The sequence below is a fragment of the Bos indicus genome, chromosome 19 (genome assembly GCF_029378745.1).
Source record: "Bos indicus isolate NIAB-ARS_2022 breed Sahiwal x Tharparkar chromosome 19, NIAB-ARS_B.indTharparkar_mat_pri_1.0, whole genome shotgun sequence".
NCBI classification, from domain to species: domain Eukaryota; kingdom Metazoa; phylum Chordata; class Mammalia; order Artiodactyla; family Bovidae; genus Bos; species Bos indicus.
The window spans coordinates 14,027,258-14,044,364 of NC_091778.1; the positions used below are offsets into that span (position 1 = coordinate 14,027,258).

Genomic DNA, 17,107 nt, shown 5'->3' on the forward strand with positions numbered 1-17,107 from the left:
AGCATCACATTTCTTTCTAACCTTGCAATTAAATTATTTATTCATTTTAAAAGATACAATTCTAGGAGAGAGTTGTTTGAACTCTAAAAAACCATCAGAGCAATTGAAGAGAATCATTGCTACTTCCAGAGTACAAATGAGCATAGATCCAATAGATTATCATGATTGCCAGTGAGGCTCCGTGAAAAACTTCTACTTTAACATTGCAAGACCCAACAGAAAATTATTATCTCCATCTAACTGATTAGAAAAAGTATAAAAATCATTGCATTGAATACAAATCACTGTTTGGTCTATGACATCTTGCTGCAGCTAGGCTTCTGTTCTCATATTGTTTGTTCCAGTTCCGACAGAAAAGGGGGCCACAGGTCTGAGTAACCTGGGAAATACATGCTTCATGAATTCAAGCATCCAGTGTGTTAGTAACACGCAGCCACTGACACAGTATTTTATCTCAGGGAGACATCTTTATGAACTCAACAGGTAATCTTCCTTGAGTCATTGGCTCTTAACTTTTATAATTTTGATATGAACCCAATATTACCTAAATCTGTTCTTTATTCACCCTGAGGGAGAAAATTCTTCATCTTATTTGCCCTGTTAAGCATGAAGTAAGCTTCCCTAGTGGCTCAGTGGTAAAGAATCCACCTGCCAGTACATGAGACATGGGTTGGTAAAGAACCCACCTGGGTCAGGAAGATCCCCTGGAAAAGGAAATGGCAACCCACTCCTGTATTCTTGCCTGAGAATTTCATGGCAGAGGAGCCTGGTGGGCTACAATCCATGGGGTTGCAAAGAGTCGGACACAATTGAAGCAACTAAAGGACAAGGACCAAATGTTGCTTCTCTTGTTTTGAAAATGTATTTTGATGTGAGAAAACAGATACTAGGCATTTCTGTGTTCACATGATTGTGATTTATAAGAATCATTAAGCAATACATTTTCCTCCCAAACTTGTAGGACAAATCCCATTGGTATGAAGGGGCATATGGCTAAATGCTATGGGGATTTAGTACAGGAGCTTTGGAGTGGAACTCAGAAAAATGTCGCCCCATTAAAGCTTCGGGTAAGCATGTTAAAATAATATAAAGGTATTAAGTCTTAAGCAGCTGTTTAAGTAATTTTCTTTGTTTTTTATATTTATCTTTTAATTTTAGCTTAATGTTTTTGGGTCTTTCATAAGACATAAACTTTTACTTGTTCAATTATAAGCAAAATACTCTTATAGGCATAGTAGATAGAAAAAGTTCAGAAGTACAGTCTAAATTTATAAATTTTATCAAGTATTTTACTTGTATATATAGTAAACTTTTCTTTTTTCGACCTTCATTATTATCAGTATTCCAACTGCAAGGTAGCCCTGAGTCTAATTAATGATACTCAGTAGCTTTTTAACATTACTAAGATAATTAGTTCTATCCATAGAACAAAAAAAAAAAGTAGCAGAAAGAAAGACTGTAATTAATGAATACAAATTTTACATTAATATTATTTATAGTGAATTTTAGTAAAGTTTGGATTATTTTTTATCTTTATTTAAAAGTAAGTTGAGAACTTCCCTGGTGGTCAAGTGGCTTATTAGACTCCTTGCTTCCAATGCAGGGGGCCTGGGTTTGATCCCTGGTCAGGGAACTAGATCCCACATGTCACAATGAAGATTGATCTGTGTGCTATAGCTAAGACCTGGTGAAGTCAAATAATTTTTTTAAGGCAAGGCAAAAGCTTTTTAGGTTAAAAATTAATAATCATAGTAGCTAAAAATTTGGTTACTTATCACTTACCAGCCACTATCTGATTACTTTATGTGTATTAACTCATTTAATCTTCTAAATGGCCCCATAATATAAAGCAGTGTTACAGTCCCCATTTTATGGCTCAGGAAACTAAGGAGCCTATCCAAGGTTGCAAGCTAGTTAGTAAGTCTTCACAGTTGAACACTGGGCTATTCTGCCTCTAATAATAAAAGTTAGGATACAACAACACCAGAAAAGCTAACTGTAAAAGAAAACAGGGAATCTTCCAATGTGACCAAATGCTATTTTAATATTTTCATATTGTATCTTAAATAGCAATGGCAACCCACTCCAGTGTTCCTGCCTGGAGAATCCTAGGGACGGGAGCCTGGTGGGCTGCCATCTATGGGGGTCACACAGAGTCAGACACGACTGAAGTGAATTAGCAGCATGTACCTAAAGAACTGTTTGCCTATATTGATACTAAACCAGGACACAGGACTGGCCATAATACTTTTTTTAGTGGGCTGGGGGAGCATCATTTGATATAAAGATTAGAAAGATTTCCTGATTATCCAAAATATATTTGCTGAAATAGACTAAATACTATATTGTTTGGGCTTCCCTGGAAGCTCAGCTGGTAAAGAATCCATCTACAGTGCAGGGGACCCCAGTTTGATTCCTGGATCGGAAAGATCTGCTAGAGAAGGGATAGGCTACCCACTCCAGTATTCGTGGGCTTCCTTGGTGGCTCAGCTGGTAAAGAATCCGCCTGCAATGTGGGAGACCTGGATTCGATCCCTGGGTTGGGAAGATCCCCTGGAGAAGGGAATGGCTGCCCACTCCAGTATTCTGGCCTGGAGAATACTGTGGACTGTATAGTTTACTTATTCTCATGTCTCTGATTGAATTATGGGTATGGTCAGTCTCAATTTTATGGGATAGCAAATAATGAATTGGATTCCTTTTACATTTGTAGTGGACCATAGCAAAATATGCTCCCAGGTTTAATGGGTTCCAGCAACAAGACTCCCAAGAACTTCTGGCTTTTCTCTTGGATGGTCTGCATGAAGATCTCAACCGAGTCCATGAGAAGCCATATGTGGAACTGAAGGACAGTGATGGCAGACCAGATTGGGAAGTAGCTGCAGAGGTTTGTCACTTTTGAGTTTCTAATGTAAGCACAGATAAAATATTCTGGCCCCAAATAAGTTTTGCGCAACTTAAACACTAACTAAACTGTTCTGTGATCAGAATTTTACTGTGAAAATGAAGGAATTTTATAATTCTCTGCTTATTTCTTGTGCCATAATCCCAAAACAAAGTATCGTTAATGAACATAGAAAAACGTTTCCTTTCCACATCACACATTTTGGGGAGAGGATGTAGGAATAATTATTCAGTAGAACTTTAGGAGTCCCCATAATTGCTAAAGTAATGTGTATAGTGACTAATAGGCATATTTTATGTGCCTTTAATGGACAAAGAACTCACCATTGTTACCATGGTAAAAAGAAAGAAAAGAAAGTAGGATTTTTCATCTGAATTTAGTATTTTATATATTGAGCAAAAAGAAACACATTCTAAGGAATTTCCTGGCAGTCCAGTGGCAGAGTCCATGCTCTCATTGCAGGGGGCCCAGGTTGGATCCCTGGTTAGGGAACTAAGATCTGAGCGCTGCATGGTGTGGCCAGAAAAAAAAAGAATTACATTCTATTCAATCACTGGTTTTCTTTACTTTCTCAGTAGGCAATATATTTAAAATTATATACCTGATTTGTAAATCTGTAGACAGAAAGCTTATTTTTGAAGGAAAAATTAAGGATTATAATCTTGACATTAAATCTAATATATTTAACCATTGCCTTGAATTTTTGGAGAAAAGCTTATGTTTTGAATTTGGAGGGGATAAAAAAGTTCTCTCATCTTTTTTCTTGCTAGGCCTGGGATAATCATCTAAGGAGAAATAGATCAATTGTTGTGGATTTGTTCCATGGGCAGCTAAGGTCCCAAGTCAAATGCAAGACATGTGGACATATAAGTGTCCGATTTGACCCTTTCAATTTTTTGTCTTTGCCACTACCAATGGACAGTTACATGCACTTAGAAATAACAGGTAGGTCACAAAGTTCTGAAACATTATTTAATTCCTTTGTCTTTTACCTTGTATTCAGTCAGCTTGAATTTGTAAGTTTAGTCATTTGTTTATAGTGAGTTCTCATAAAGATTGGTAGTCAGCATGTTATAGTTTTTTAAAAATTTTATTGGACTATAATTGATTTACAATGTTCTGTAATGATAACAAGTCTGGTTTCAGGCATGATTTGAGGTTTGAAAGACTTGAACATGCGTCCATTTTTGTGCTCATTGAGTTCTCTTAATTTTAAATGTGCCAGAAGCTCTCTTGAAAAATCTTGCAAAGCCACTCACACTTCTTTATTGGGTGAACATACAAAAATAATGATTTTACTTAATATTATTTTAAACACCACCTGTTGTAGTGTGTACATATAAAAATTCTAGACAGATGTTTACTAGTTGCAAGTCTCACACACACACAGGTATAAAGCTTTCAGTGAAACCTGAATTTTACTAATAAAAATCTTTTCTCTTTACTAGTTATTAAGCTGGATGGTACTACCCCTGTACGATATGGACTAAGACTGAATATGGATGAAAAGTACACAGGTTTAAAAAAACAGCTGAGTGATCTCTGTGGACTTAAATCAGAACAAATCCTCCTTGCCGAAGTACATGGTTCCAACATAAAGGTGATATTAACTATTCTCTCTGGGAAACCCTTGATTCCTTCAAAAATCACAGTTTTCTCAATTAATTATTGTGTTAAATGACCAAGGGAGATAATAAAACACAACAAAAACTGGAAAAAAATTGTAAAGCTTTTCATTCCAGAAGAAACTAAAAGAGTTGTCCACCAGAATAAAAGAGTAAAATGATGGTGATATTTTTAAAGAAGAGAAACATGTAAGCCCAGAGCCCCCTATATGGAGTGGTCTAGCTATGTCAGTACAGTCTGAATTTACCCCAAGGACCGCCACTGCTTTGTTTTATGTCTCTTATGTGTTACTACTGTTCCTAGAATTCTTTAAGTATTTTGTGTATTTATGAATGTGTGTTCTTAATACTTATTTATAAATATATATACCTGGCCTTTAAACACACTAAGAGGGTAAAAACAAAGTGATGCAAATCACTTCTTCCTCCATACCAGCTGGAGAAAGAAGCAATAATAAATAAGTTGCCCTAAATTGAGTTCCTACCATTGGTATTATTTATATTCATCTTCAGGATTTTTAAACAAGTTCCCACCTCCTTAACATTTTTTTCATGTGTAATGCAGAGGTGAGATCTCTGGGGATTTGGGGTTTAGATTCTTGAAATGAAGGGCAAAACTTAAGTCAGTTATACACATCATACTTCCTTCCTATGAAAGAGGATAACGGTTTCTCCAGTAAAGTTAGTTTTCATTCAGTTTATCAAACCTGCATCTTTTAGTTATTTTAGAAAATTTATTCAGACATCTTGTTTGCTTTACTGATAAAAGAATCTAAGACATTTGCTTCAAATATATCAGAGATGATTCTCCATTTTGTCTGAAACATCTCCCCCTTCTCCTCTTGCTTCTTTTTCTGTAGAATTTCCCTCAGGACAACCAGAAAGTACGGCTCTCAGTGAGTGGATTTTTGTGTGCATTTGAAATTCCCATCCCTGGATCTCCAATTTCAGCTTCTAGTCCAATACAGACAGGTAAGAGAGAACTAGAGCTCTTTCTCATGATTTTAGCTTTGAATAATAGTCTAAGGGTTGTCATTCTTTTTCGGTTTTTGTTTAGGCTAAAAATATTAGAGAAAAAAAAAAATTACAGCAAAAGAATGTTGGCGCCTGTAGGAAACCGTACTGAACATCTTAAATTCTTCATTTTATTAATGAGGAACCTAAAATTCAGAGAACCTAAGTTGGATAGATAGTTCTTAGCTAAATCTACCACTGGAGTTCAGATCTTTTAACCCTCTTATCTAATACTAACATGGCAACAGGTGGTATGAAACAAATGTGCTTTAGAAAACAGAATAGTGAATTTGTCTAAAAAAGAAGTTTGTTTATACTCTGATATTTATATGGTCATTCATATAATTTAATATGGTCATCCAGTTAGTCTTCTTGGCCATCGTCTCTTCTTTTTATTGTTGATAATTAGATTTCCCAGCTATCAAAGGCTTCAGAGAGAAGGGGGCTCCTCTCATAGGTGCTCAGTAGATAGTACTGATGGTGGGTTGGTGGATGATTTATTATTGCTTTTTTTGTTTGTTTGTTTATATCATTTATATCACTGTCCTATAGAACCCTCTGCAATGATGAAAACTTTCTTTAATCTTTGCCATCCAATAGAGTATCCAATGGAGAAGGCAATGGCACCCCACTCCAGTGTTCTTGCCTGGAGAATCCCAGGGATGGCGGAGCCTGGTGGGCTGCCGTCGGTGGGGTCACACAGAGTCGGACATGACTAAAGCGACTTAGCAGCAGCAGAGTATCCAGTAGTCACACCAACTGTTTAGCATTTGAACTGTGGCTAGAAAAACTAAGAAAATGCATTTGTAATTTAAAAAGCAATGTCTTTCATCAGTTTTAACAAATGTTTCATTGTGGTGGGGGAGGGTGCTAATGGGGGAGACTGTGCTTGTGTGGGGGCAGGGAGCAGATGGGAGTTCTCTGCAGGTGTTTTTAAAAATAAAGTGTTTGTAAAATATCTGGCTAGAGACTACATGGAGAAATGAATTTTTTGAGACTAAGAAAAAGAAAAGCAGAACTATTTTCATGCCATAACATAGGACTGATAAAGATTGTTGTAAAAATTTCACTTACTCTTTCTAGCAGTTACTCTTGTTTAGTCATTTAATCGAAAGTATTAGTAATGAAAGTAAAATCTAAAATGAAAGTCTTACAGTTAATCTAGAATTATTTGACCTATGATTACTTCCAGTCCTAAGTTAAAAGAGACTGTCAGTGGTCTGGGTCCCAGCAATGTTTGAGAAAAGAGGAAAGATAAAGGTACCACAAACATATGATGCTGTGCTTACCTTTGAATTTGTAGATTTCTCCTCCTCCCCATCTACAAACGGAATGTTCACCCTGACTGCCAACGGGGACCTGCCTCGACCAATATTCATTCCCAATGGAATGCCAAACACTGTTGTGCCATGTGGAACTGAGAAAAACTTCACAAATGGAATGGTGAATGGTCATATGCCATCTCTTCCCGACAGTTCCTTTACAGGCTACATCATTGCAGTCCACCGGAAAATGGTTAGTTCAATGTTAGGCAAATTACTGCTGGTCTTTCCAGTGCTATTTATGAAACAGCAGTTTCTGCCTTGGCAACATCTTCAGTGTGTGCACTTTCAATGTGTTGGTTACAGCCAGGATCTAGTATCACATCTGACAGCCTACATAGGAAATGATACTCCTCACTCACATTAAGCAGCAACAAGACAGCTGGTGCATCGGAATACTGTTGTCTCTAGAAAGTTTGTGACTCCTATATGTTCATGTCAGCGTGTACATCTTCGTTACCATATAAGTGTGGCTGCCTTAGATAAGGTTTTGTTTGTTTTGGAAGGAGAAACAAGATTCCTAGGCAAGACAAGTTGTTTCCTAGGACTGCTGTAGCAAATTGGCACAAACTTGTGGCTTAAAACAATAGAAATTAATTCTTTGACAGTTCTGAAGCCCGGAAGTCTGAAATCAAGGCATCAATATGGTTGTGCCCCTCCACAGGTTTTAGGAGAGAATCCTTCTTGCCTCTTCCAATTTGTAAATACCTGAAAATAAACTTTACAAAAAATATACAAGGTACCTATGTAGAAAACAATAAAATATTATTGCTAGAAATTAAAGAAGACTCAATTTGAAGGAATAGACTATGTCCATGGGATGGCAACCCACTCAAATAGTCTTGCCTGGAGAATCCCATGGACAGAGGAGCCTGGAGGGCTACAGTCCATAGGGTCACAAAGAGTTGATCATGACTGAAGCAACAGAGCATGCACTCATGGATTAGAAGACTCAATATTTCAAAAATAACAATTCTCCACAAACAGATCTATAGATTCAATGCACAGTCCTAATAAAAATGCAAACTCTGTATGTTACGCGTGTATGTGTATAACTTTATAAGCTGATTCTAATATATGGAAGCGCAAAGCACTAAAATAACCAAAGCAGTCTTGAAGAACAAAGAATGAGGAATTGAGCTATCAGATATCATGATTTTATTAAAGCTTCCCTGGTGGATCAGATGGTAAAGCGTCTGCCTGCAATGCAGGAGACCCGGGTTCAATCCCTGGGTTGGGAAGATCTGGAGAAGGAAATGGCACCCCACTCCAGTACTCTTGCCTGGAGAATCCCACGGACGGAGGAGCCTGGTAAGCTACAGTCCATGGGGTCACTAAGAGTGATTTTATTAAGCAATGATATTTGAGACATTGTGTTATTGGTATGAGAAAAGGCAAATAAACCAATGAAATAAAATAGCCCCCAAACAGGTTCACACATGTATGGGCACTTGATTTATAACAAAGATAGCATTACAGAGCTGTAAAAGACAACTCACTTAGTAAATGGTGCTGGGATAATTGGGTATCCATATGAAATTTGACATACCTAGATCTCACCACATAAAAATCAGTTGCAGGTGGACTGTAGAGTTAAATATGAAGGCAAAACAAAGGTGAATATGTTCATGACCTTGGTTTAGGGGGAAAACTTCTTCAGTAAGGCACAGAAAGCACTAAATATAAGAGGAAGGATTGTTAAATTGGGCATCATTAAAACTAAGAACTTCAGTTTCATCAGAAGACATCACTAAAAGAATTAAAGTCAAGCCATGGAGTAGAAGATGTTTGTAACTCATATTATCAACAAGAGCTCTCATACACTGCTGATGAGTGCACATTAATACAGCTACTTGGAAAACTAAGTTTTCTAACTGAAGATAAATAATTCCACCATTCTATTTTGTGTTTTTAAAAATGTCCATTAGTAGTAGAAAGGGTAAGGCAGTTGAGTCGTAGTCATAGAATATTATGCAGCATTGAAAATGAATGAATTTATACTTATTCCCAACATAAAAGAATCTCATAAAAATAACGCAGGAAAGAAATCAGAAACAAAAAGAAATGAAATAATATATTTATAAATAAAGCGTTAAAGACAGGGAAGATGAAATTTACTGTTTATTATGCATAGGGTATAAAACAAAGAAAAGCAAAGATATAATTACCAGAATTCAGAAAAACTGTTACCTCTAGGAGGAAGCTCAAAGAAAGCTTTGGAGTGCTGACCGAATTGCTTCTTGACCTGATTGGTGATTACACAGCTAATTACTTTGTGATAATTCTTTGAAATGTACATTTTCCCTTTGAATTAGTAACTCCCAAGTTAAAGTGATTTTTCTGACCATGTAGATGATGGTCTGTGGATCATTTTCTAGACAGGGTTGTTTGAGTAAACATCCTAGAGAATTAAGGGATATATTTGTGTCTTAGAATTTTGTTTAAGTGCAGCTCAAATCTTGTTTAAGCACAGTCCCATCAGCTAAGATCATTGGAGTGATTCATGCATTTCCCCATGTCTTTAAACAAAGCATTATCAGATTAAATATTAAGAACTCTGATGTATTTTAAAAAAATCTTTCTTACAAAACAGCTCCCTTCATCTATCATGTATGTTATATAAAGTGGTTGGTAAGTGCTTAAAGCATTATATACAGGTTTTTTTGTAATTATTGGACCATAAAGTGTGCTCTAAATTTTTACCTTTTAACCAGTTCCCTGTTTCCAGTTTACTTCATAATCTAATAGCTGCTTTGGGGAGTGCCTAAAATCGATGTGAGAGTTGAACTGTGAAGAAAGCTGAGCGCTGAAGAATTGATGTTTTTGAACTGTGGTGTTGGAGAAGACTCTTGAGAGTCCCTTGGACTGCAAGGAGATCCAACCAGTCCATCCTAAAGGAGATCAGTCCTAATGTTTATTGGAAGGACTGATGTTGAAGCTGAAACTCCAATACTTTGGCCACTTCATGCGAAGAGTTGACTCATTGGAAAAGACGCTGATGCTGGGAGGGATTGAGGGCAGGAGGAGAAGGGGACGACAGAGGATGAGATGGCTGGATGGCAGCACCGACTCGATGGACATGAGTTTGAGTGAACTCCGGGAGTTGGTGATGGACAGGGAGGCCTGGCGTGCTGCGATTCATGGGGTCGCAAAGAGTTGGACGTCACTGAGCGACTGAACTGAAAATCGATTTTACCATCTGTCCCAAGTCAACTCCCTTTCTTATTATGTGAAAGGCAATGCCATCCTTCCATGTAAAAGGCTCAAGGCTAGAGATGTTCTTAGATTTTTTCCCCCTTTTCTTCTGAAACTCTAGTATATCATGTCTTTTAATTTCTTCTTTCAAAATACTACTTGAATTTACCATTTTCCTTCATTTTCATTGCCACCTTCTTCTTTCAGACACTTTAATCTCATGATTGAATTACTTTGAAAATAGTTTGTCTTCTATTCCCTTCTACAAGATAGAAAAAGAAGAGGAATAAGGCAAGGTAACCTAAACAAGAATATCAGAGAATAAAGGGAGAAAGAATAGTGTTGTGTTGACACAACTACTAAAGGGAAGTCAACTTCAAAAAAGGGAAGAAAGAAGTGGCTACATGGACTAGAGACATCGAAAAGAATGAAAACTGAAAAGTTTGGCCAAGTAACCAAGTGAAGAAATAGGGCAAGAATTTAGCACAGTTAGGTCAAGTGAGATTTTTCAGATTAAAGAAGAAGTTGTTAGGATAGAACCAAAGAAAGATTCCTGTACAGTAAAGCTGGGAGCATTATCCCACGAAGAACTGAGCAGGTATGGGAGGTATAGGCCACAGGGCCCTGGAAGAAGTTACCTCCAAGAGGAAGAAAATCATATGAGTTTAGAAAAGAAAATAACACTGAGAAGGGTAGAGGAAAGAGATAGTTGCTTAAATCTCATTTATTTAGTAGCATAAGTCATCTACTGAGAGTTGGAGTGGAAGAAAGGTATAAGTTTAAGGAGAGAAAAACTAATCAAAGTTTTTTGATTTTTAAAAAATAGTTCTTCTGAACTATGTCTCCTTTCTATAGGTCTTATAATAATATAACCACCAATACATGAAATGGAGTCTTAAAATCATGTATTTAGCTAATAAGTGAATAACAGCAAAATAAAATACTTGGGGATCTGAAATAAGAGTCTTCCACTTAGAAACTAGTGAGTTTATAAGTTGTTGGCTTAGCTTCTCTACTACATAAAGTTCAAATTTAAAGAATTAAATGTCCAAGTGCTCAGCAGATTTTTTTTAATAATCCTGTAACTCCCAGCAGCTTTTCTATTATACTAAACTTTTGTTTTAAGTCACCATTTCCAGGCTAATTCTGTGCAGTATCTCGCATGTTAAGAAGTGATAAAAATCTCCTTTAACATCCTCAGAGCAAACATCTCAAAAGTTTACCTTTTATTCCATCATATAATTAAAATATGATTAAAAAATTTTTATATATGATTCATTGTGTGTGAGAAATGTTTATCAGAGAAAACTATGTAATTTGAAAATATTAAATGCTGAAAACCCAAGTTTGATAGAGGGCAACTCTGAAATTGGCACCCCTTCAGTGTCTCCACTTTGAATAACCATTCTCTTCACATTTTAATAAAAGATAGTTCTGTAAATAAAGAGAAGTGTGATAGTGACTGATTTGAAAATGGTAGTGATGCTTGTTCAGGGCAGTCCTAGAAGAACAAAAGAGAGGAATCAGAGGCCTCTTCTCAGCTCACTCTTCTCTTGTTTGTACTTACAGATGAGAACAGAACTGTATTTCCTGTCATCTCAGAAGAATCGCCCCAGCCTTTTTGGAATGCCTCTGATTGTTCCATGTACAGTGCATACCCGGAAGAAAGACCTGTATGATGCGGTTTGGATTCAAGTGTCACGATTAGCCAGCCCACTCCCACCTCAGGAAGCTAGTAATCATGCTCAGGATTGGTGAGTCTCTGGGCATCTTCCTAGATGTACAGTTTCCAAATGTAGAAAAAGGAGAATTTATGTTAATTCTGGGTGATTTATAGGACTCACTACAATTCAACCATTGGTTTTGGTTTTCTGAGTAGGAGAGACACTACACTTTCCTTTCATCACCTAGACGTTCCAGAGTCTTATAATCCTTATAATCTCTGATCTCTTACCTAAATCTTTCTGGCAAGTATTATAAGTAAAGAAATTTTTTAGAAGAGAATTGTTGTACAGTTCTCTGCCGGAGTGTTACCTGGCTGTTTTATCTCTTTATCTTTCTTTGCATTCCTTACTTACTGTTGACCTGGTTATCACTGACATGATACTGGACAACATGGGCTATCCATAATCATTCAGTCAATGAGTTAGACAGAAAGATGGGAACTGCTGTGACAGGCGTAATACTCATTCTTGCCCTTACAATGGTTGCCATTACAACCATGAGTCCTTATCATAGTTTCATTACCTTTAGCAGTCATGTGATAGCCACTACAAATTGCCGAATGATCCATAAAGTATATTGCTCTTATGTTATATTCTTTGTGTTGCTTCTTATTGGGGCAAGGATGAATAGTTTGTTTTTTTTTTACAGTCGGAGAACTCATAAAGCTATCTTGCAGTTAAAACATTATTCTAAATATGTTATATAGCTTATAGCTTTAGATAGTTAGGGCAAGGAAAAAGGGATGTCTGTCATGTACCACATCAGGGATTCTGATTAAAGAAGCTTCTAAATATATAGTCAGTCAACTCCTCTAAAACCATTGTGACCTTTCACTTTCCTGTGTTGTATCCGTGTTCTTGTCATAGAAGGAGTCTGGTTTAATGTGAATTAAATCTTTTGATAGAATTAGGGCTGAAAGATAACTAGCATTCGATCTCATGATTAGCTTATTTTATGAAATTTCCGTGGACCACATGGACTCTGTCAGAGACATCTGGCAGTCTGCTGTGTTTCCCCTCTACAAGCAGGGAGCCCTGAGTACAGCTGTGCAGGGCTGAAGTTAATGGGTTAGGATAACCAGCATGGAGCTGTCAATGTGAGCATACTGCTCTCACAGATGCCCCTTTTTAGGGTTACTTCAGAGAAGATGAAAGAGACTCCAGATAAGAAATGTTTCTTACACTCTGATTTATGTTCTGTTTCAGTGATGACAGTATGGGTTATCAGTATCCATTCACTCTACGAGTTGTGCAGAAAGATGGGAACTCCTGTGCTTGGTGCCCATGGTACAGGTAAAGTCACCTTCTGAAAAGAAAAATGTTAGTAGAATTGCAGCTTCAGATATTATACCTTTTTCGTAAGCTTTCCAGTTTTTAGACGTAATAAGTAGTAATGGGAAGCTTGAAATAAACTTAGGAGTTCTTCATTCATCTCTTCCCTGTGAGGTCTATAGCTAAGTTTTGCTCTTGAGACTTAGCTGATTTTGTTAACTCTACAATCCTCATCAGATTCATAGTTTATGATCAACATTTATCATTCTAGACGTTCTGCTCCTTAGTTATAAATCAGTTTAGCAATTCTGAGTTCAGTAAAACATATTCTATTTACTAGACCTTACTGGAAGTCTATTTTTGGTTTTAAGAAAAGTTATAGAGATTGATTAGTCACTAGTGTTCCAGCTTGGAAAATGCCTGTGTACTGAAGTCAACTTTCAGAGAACTGTAATAGCCTTAGCAAACTTGAGATGTATAGGCAGTGAAGCCATGGCCTTTGTCATGGTTCCTACCCACTCATAAATTTTTATATGTATTTAATGTGCCATTTGACAAACAAGGAAATAGGCATTGTTATGCCCCATAAGCATTAAGTAACTAAATTTAGAATTTCATGAGAGGTAAATTATCTCAAATATCCACTTCCCTTATCATTTATTTACCGTGAAGTTTCACATATTCATGTGGATTAACAATTGGTTATCAAATGCCTTGAAAAACTAAAGATTTGAGAAGTGTTAAGTGTGATTCAGTGAACTGCTAATAATTACTAACACATATTCATGCATTTATCAGTCTGAAGTTAGAAGCCCATGACGAATTGTGATGCCCAAGAAGGAAAGTAGAGAAGTAGAAAAATAATTTTTTATTTTTTGGCCATGACTTGCAGGATCTTAGTTTCCCGGCCAGAGATGGAACCCCTGGGACATGGTAGTGTAAGCACCAAGTCCTAATCACTGGACCACCAGGGAATTCCTAGGGAAAATTAATTTTGATAAAATTTGGACTCATTAATTATTCTTTCCTCAGTAGATTGTTTTTCCCCTCTTTAGATTTTGCAGAGGCTGCAAAATTGATTGTGGGGAAGACAGGGCTTTCATTGGAAATGCCTATATTGCTGTGGATTGGGACCCCACAGCCCTTCACCTCCGCTATCAAACATCACAGGAAAGGGTAAGTACTCCAAGTCACCATAAGATGGCAGTTTTTATATGTAAATAAAAATATACACATTTTTATATGTAAAATATATGTAAAATTTTCCCCAGCTTAACTGTATCATGCTGTTTCTATTTTCAGACAATTTAAATAATTACCAGACAAATATTCATTGATATTCTCTGTGGCACTTAGATATATTAGCATGATTATGTGATTTCAGTTTCCCCACTTGTAGAGATAATTGTGGGGCTTCACAGATGGCACTAGTGGTAAAGAATCCGCCCGCCCGTGCAGGAGACGCAAGGGACTCTGGTCCGATTCTGGGGTCAGGAAGATCCCCTGGAGTGGGAAATGGCAACCGACTCCTGTATTCTTGCCTGGAAAAATTCCATGGACAAAGGAGCCTCATGGGCTACAGTTTATGGGGTCAAAAAGAGTTGGACACAACTGAGCACCACCCCCCACCCCCCTACACACACAAACAAAACACGAGTTAATTGTATTGTTGTTGTTGTTCAGTCACTCAGTCATGGCCAACTCTTTGCAACCCCATGGCCTGCAGCATGCCAGGCTTCCCTGTCCTTCACAATCTTCCCAAGCTTGCTCAAACTTATGTCCACTGAGTCAGTGAGGCCATCCAACCATCTCGTCCTCTGTCCTCCCCTTCTCCTCCTGCCTTCAGTTTTTCCCAGCATCAGGGTGTTTTCTAATGCCTCAGCTCTTCGCCTCAGGTGGCCAAAGTACTGGAGCTTCAGCTTCAGCATTAGTCCTTCCAGTGAATATTCAGAACTGATTTCCTTTAGGATTGACTGGGTGGATCTCCTTGCAGTCCAAGGGACTCTGAAGAGTCTTCTCCAACACCACAGTTCAAAAGCATCAACTCTTCGGCGCTCAGCCTTCTTATAGTCCAACTCTCACATCCCTACATGACTACTTGGAAAAACCATAGCTTTGACTAGATGGACCTTTGTTGGCAAAGTAAGGTCTCTGCTTTTATATGCTGTCTATGTTTGTCATAGCTTTTCCAAGTAGCAAGCGTCTTTTAATTTCATGGCTGCAGTCACTATCTGTAGTGATTTTGGAGTCCAAGAAAATAAAGAAAATGTTAATAGTAAGTAAATCTTGAAACCAAAGTTTGGGCATAAGTAAGAAGATATATTCTCTGGCCAGGGCATGTCAAGCATACCAATCTCTCTACCTGTTTATTAATTATTATTGAAGTTGCAGCATTCGGTAACCACTATTACTTAGCTCAAATGCATTCCAGGACTGTAGCTGCCACCTTTAATAGATACAGTGGTCAGAAAAATTAGAGAAAGGATTGACTGTTTCAAAATGGGACACCTAAGAGTACACCTCCTTGCCTGTTCTTCACACTTAGCATTCCTCCACTGCCACTCTCAGGCCAGAGCAGTTCTTCAATGTTGAAAATAAAACTTCCAAAAGAATACTGACTCCACTAACTCCATATGCAAAAATGTTTGAAGGGAAGATTGACTAGATGGCTCGTGTGTAGAGATAGGAAGAATCCGATGGAGAAGTAAAAGCAACAGAATTAAAGGGGATGTTTTAGTCACATGAAGAAATGTAGTGGATTTTGCATTTATATGACTCTTGATGGAAATTTCTTTCACTGTTTCTTAATACATTCCCTTTAGATAAGGTAGTAATTAAAATTAAATTTTCTCTTTCTTTTTTTTTTTTTTTTTTGAAGTATAGTTGACTTACGGTGCTGTGTTCTGGTGTACAGCAAAGTGATTGACTTATACATATATACATTCTTTCCCATTATGGTTTATAATCACGGTACTGACTACAGTGCCCTGTGCTATGCAGTAGGACCTTGTCATAAATAGTTGGCATCTGCTAACCAACCAGTCCATTCTAAGGGAGATCAGTCCTGGGTGTTCTTTGGAAGGAATGATGCTAAAGCTGAAACTCCAGTACTTTGGCCACCTCATGAGAAGAACTGACTCATTGGAAAAGACTCTGATGCTGGGAGGGATTGGGGGCAGAAGGAGAAGGGGACCACAGAGGATGAGATGGCTGGATGGCATCACCAACTCGATGGACGTGAGTTTGAGTGAACTCCGGGAGTTGGTGATGGACAGGGAGGCCTGGCGTGCTGCGATTCACGGGGTCGCAAAGAGTTGGACACGACTGAGCGACTGAACTGAACTGATTCTCGAACCTCCATTCCACCTTTCCCCATCCCCTTGGCAACCACAGTCTGTTCTCTATGGACTTTTCTGTCTCTCTGTGCTGTTGAGGAGTGGGGGAACTCCCGATTCCAGACCAGATTCCCTGTTTGGAACCCTAACTATGCCCCCACACACCCTCAGGCTCTCACTAACCAAGAATTCTTTATGGATAGTTGCCAAATGAAAGGAAGCTGCAGAGAAATTGATGTTTTGGCAGATTTTGCTCATTGGAGCAAGATTAATTCAGTGACCTCCACCACACTTCCTTTGAAGAGGGAAAATTTTAGCAACTGAAAGATTCTTAAATCTTTGTTAGCACAGAATCTGACAGGACATTACTGTGGCAAGATAACTCCTGTCAAAGATGAAAAACTATTTGGCTGTAAATCTCCTTCCCTTTTTAAGAAGCCCAGTGTGCAATCTGAAAAATTCTAGAGGACATCCTACTTACAGGAAGAAGGACCTGTGTGACCTGTTAAATCTCACCCCACTTCCATTTTCAGTGATGCTTTTAGGGTACCATGGAAACCAAGCTGCTGTTGAGATATCCTTCCTTTCTGGGGAATGGGGCCACATGACTAATACCTTCCTACATGTGGATTCTGCATGTGCTTGGAGAGTCACGTAGACAAAAGAGATATCTTGGTTCAAAATTGAGATTATTCATGTGGCCCCGTAAAATATG

General features: G+C 37.8%; 1 protein-coding gene across 1 annotated transcript in view; it reads left to right on the forward strand.

The window, feature by feature from the left end:
- USP32 (ubiquitin specific peptidase 32) overlaps nt 1–17,107 on the forward strand; it is a 203,933-nt gene that overhangs the window by 175,009 nt on the left and 11,817 nt on the right. The window contains exons 20-29 of the mRNA XM_070772603.1: nt 345–483; nt 962–1,067; nt 2,714–2,887; nt 3,676–3,850; nt 4,354–4,505; nt 5,391–5,502; nt 6,848–7,059; nt 11,631–11,815; nt 12,992–13,078; nt 14,113–14,233. Of these exons, the coding sequence (XP_070628704.1) occupies nt 345–483; nt 962–1,067; nt 2,714–2,887; nt 3,676–3,850; nt 4,354–4,505; nt 5,391–5,502; nt 6,848–7,059; nt 11,631–11,815; nt 12,992–13,078; nt 14,113–14,233 (1,463 nt within the window). The remainder of the gene's footprint in view (nt 1–344; nt 484–961; nt 1,068–2,713; nt 2,888–3,675; nt 3,851–4,353; nt 4,506–5,390; nt 5,503–6,847; nt 7,060–11,630; nt 11,816–12,991; nt 13,079–14,112; nt 14,234–17,107) is intronic.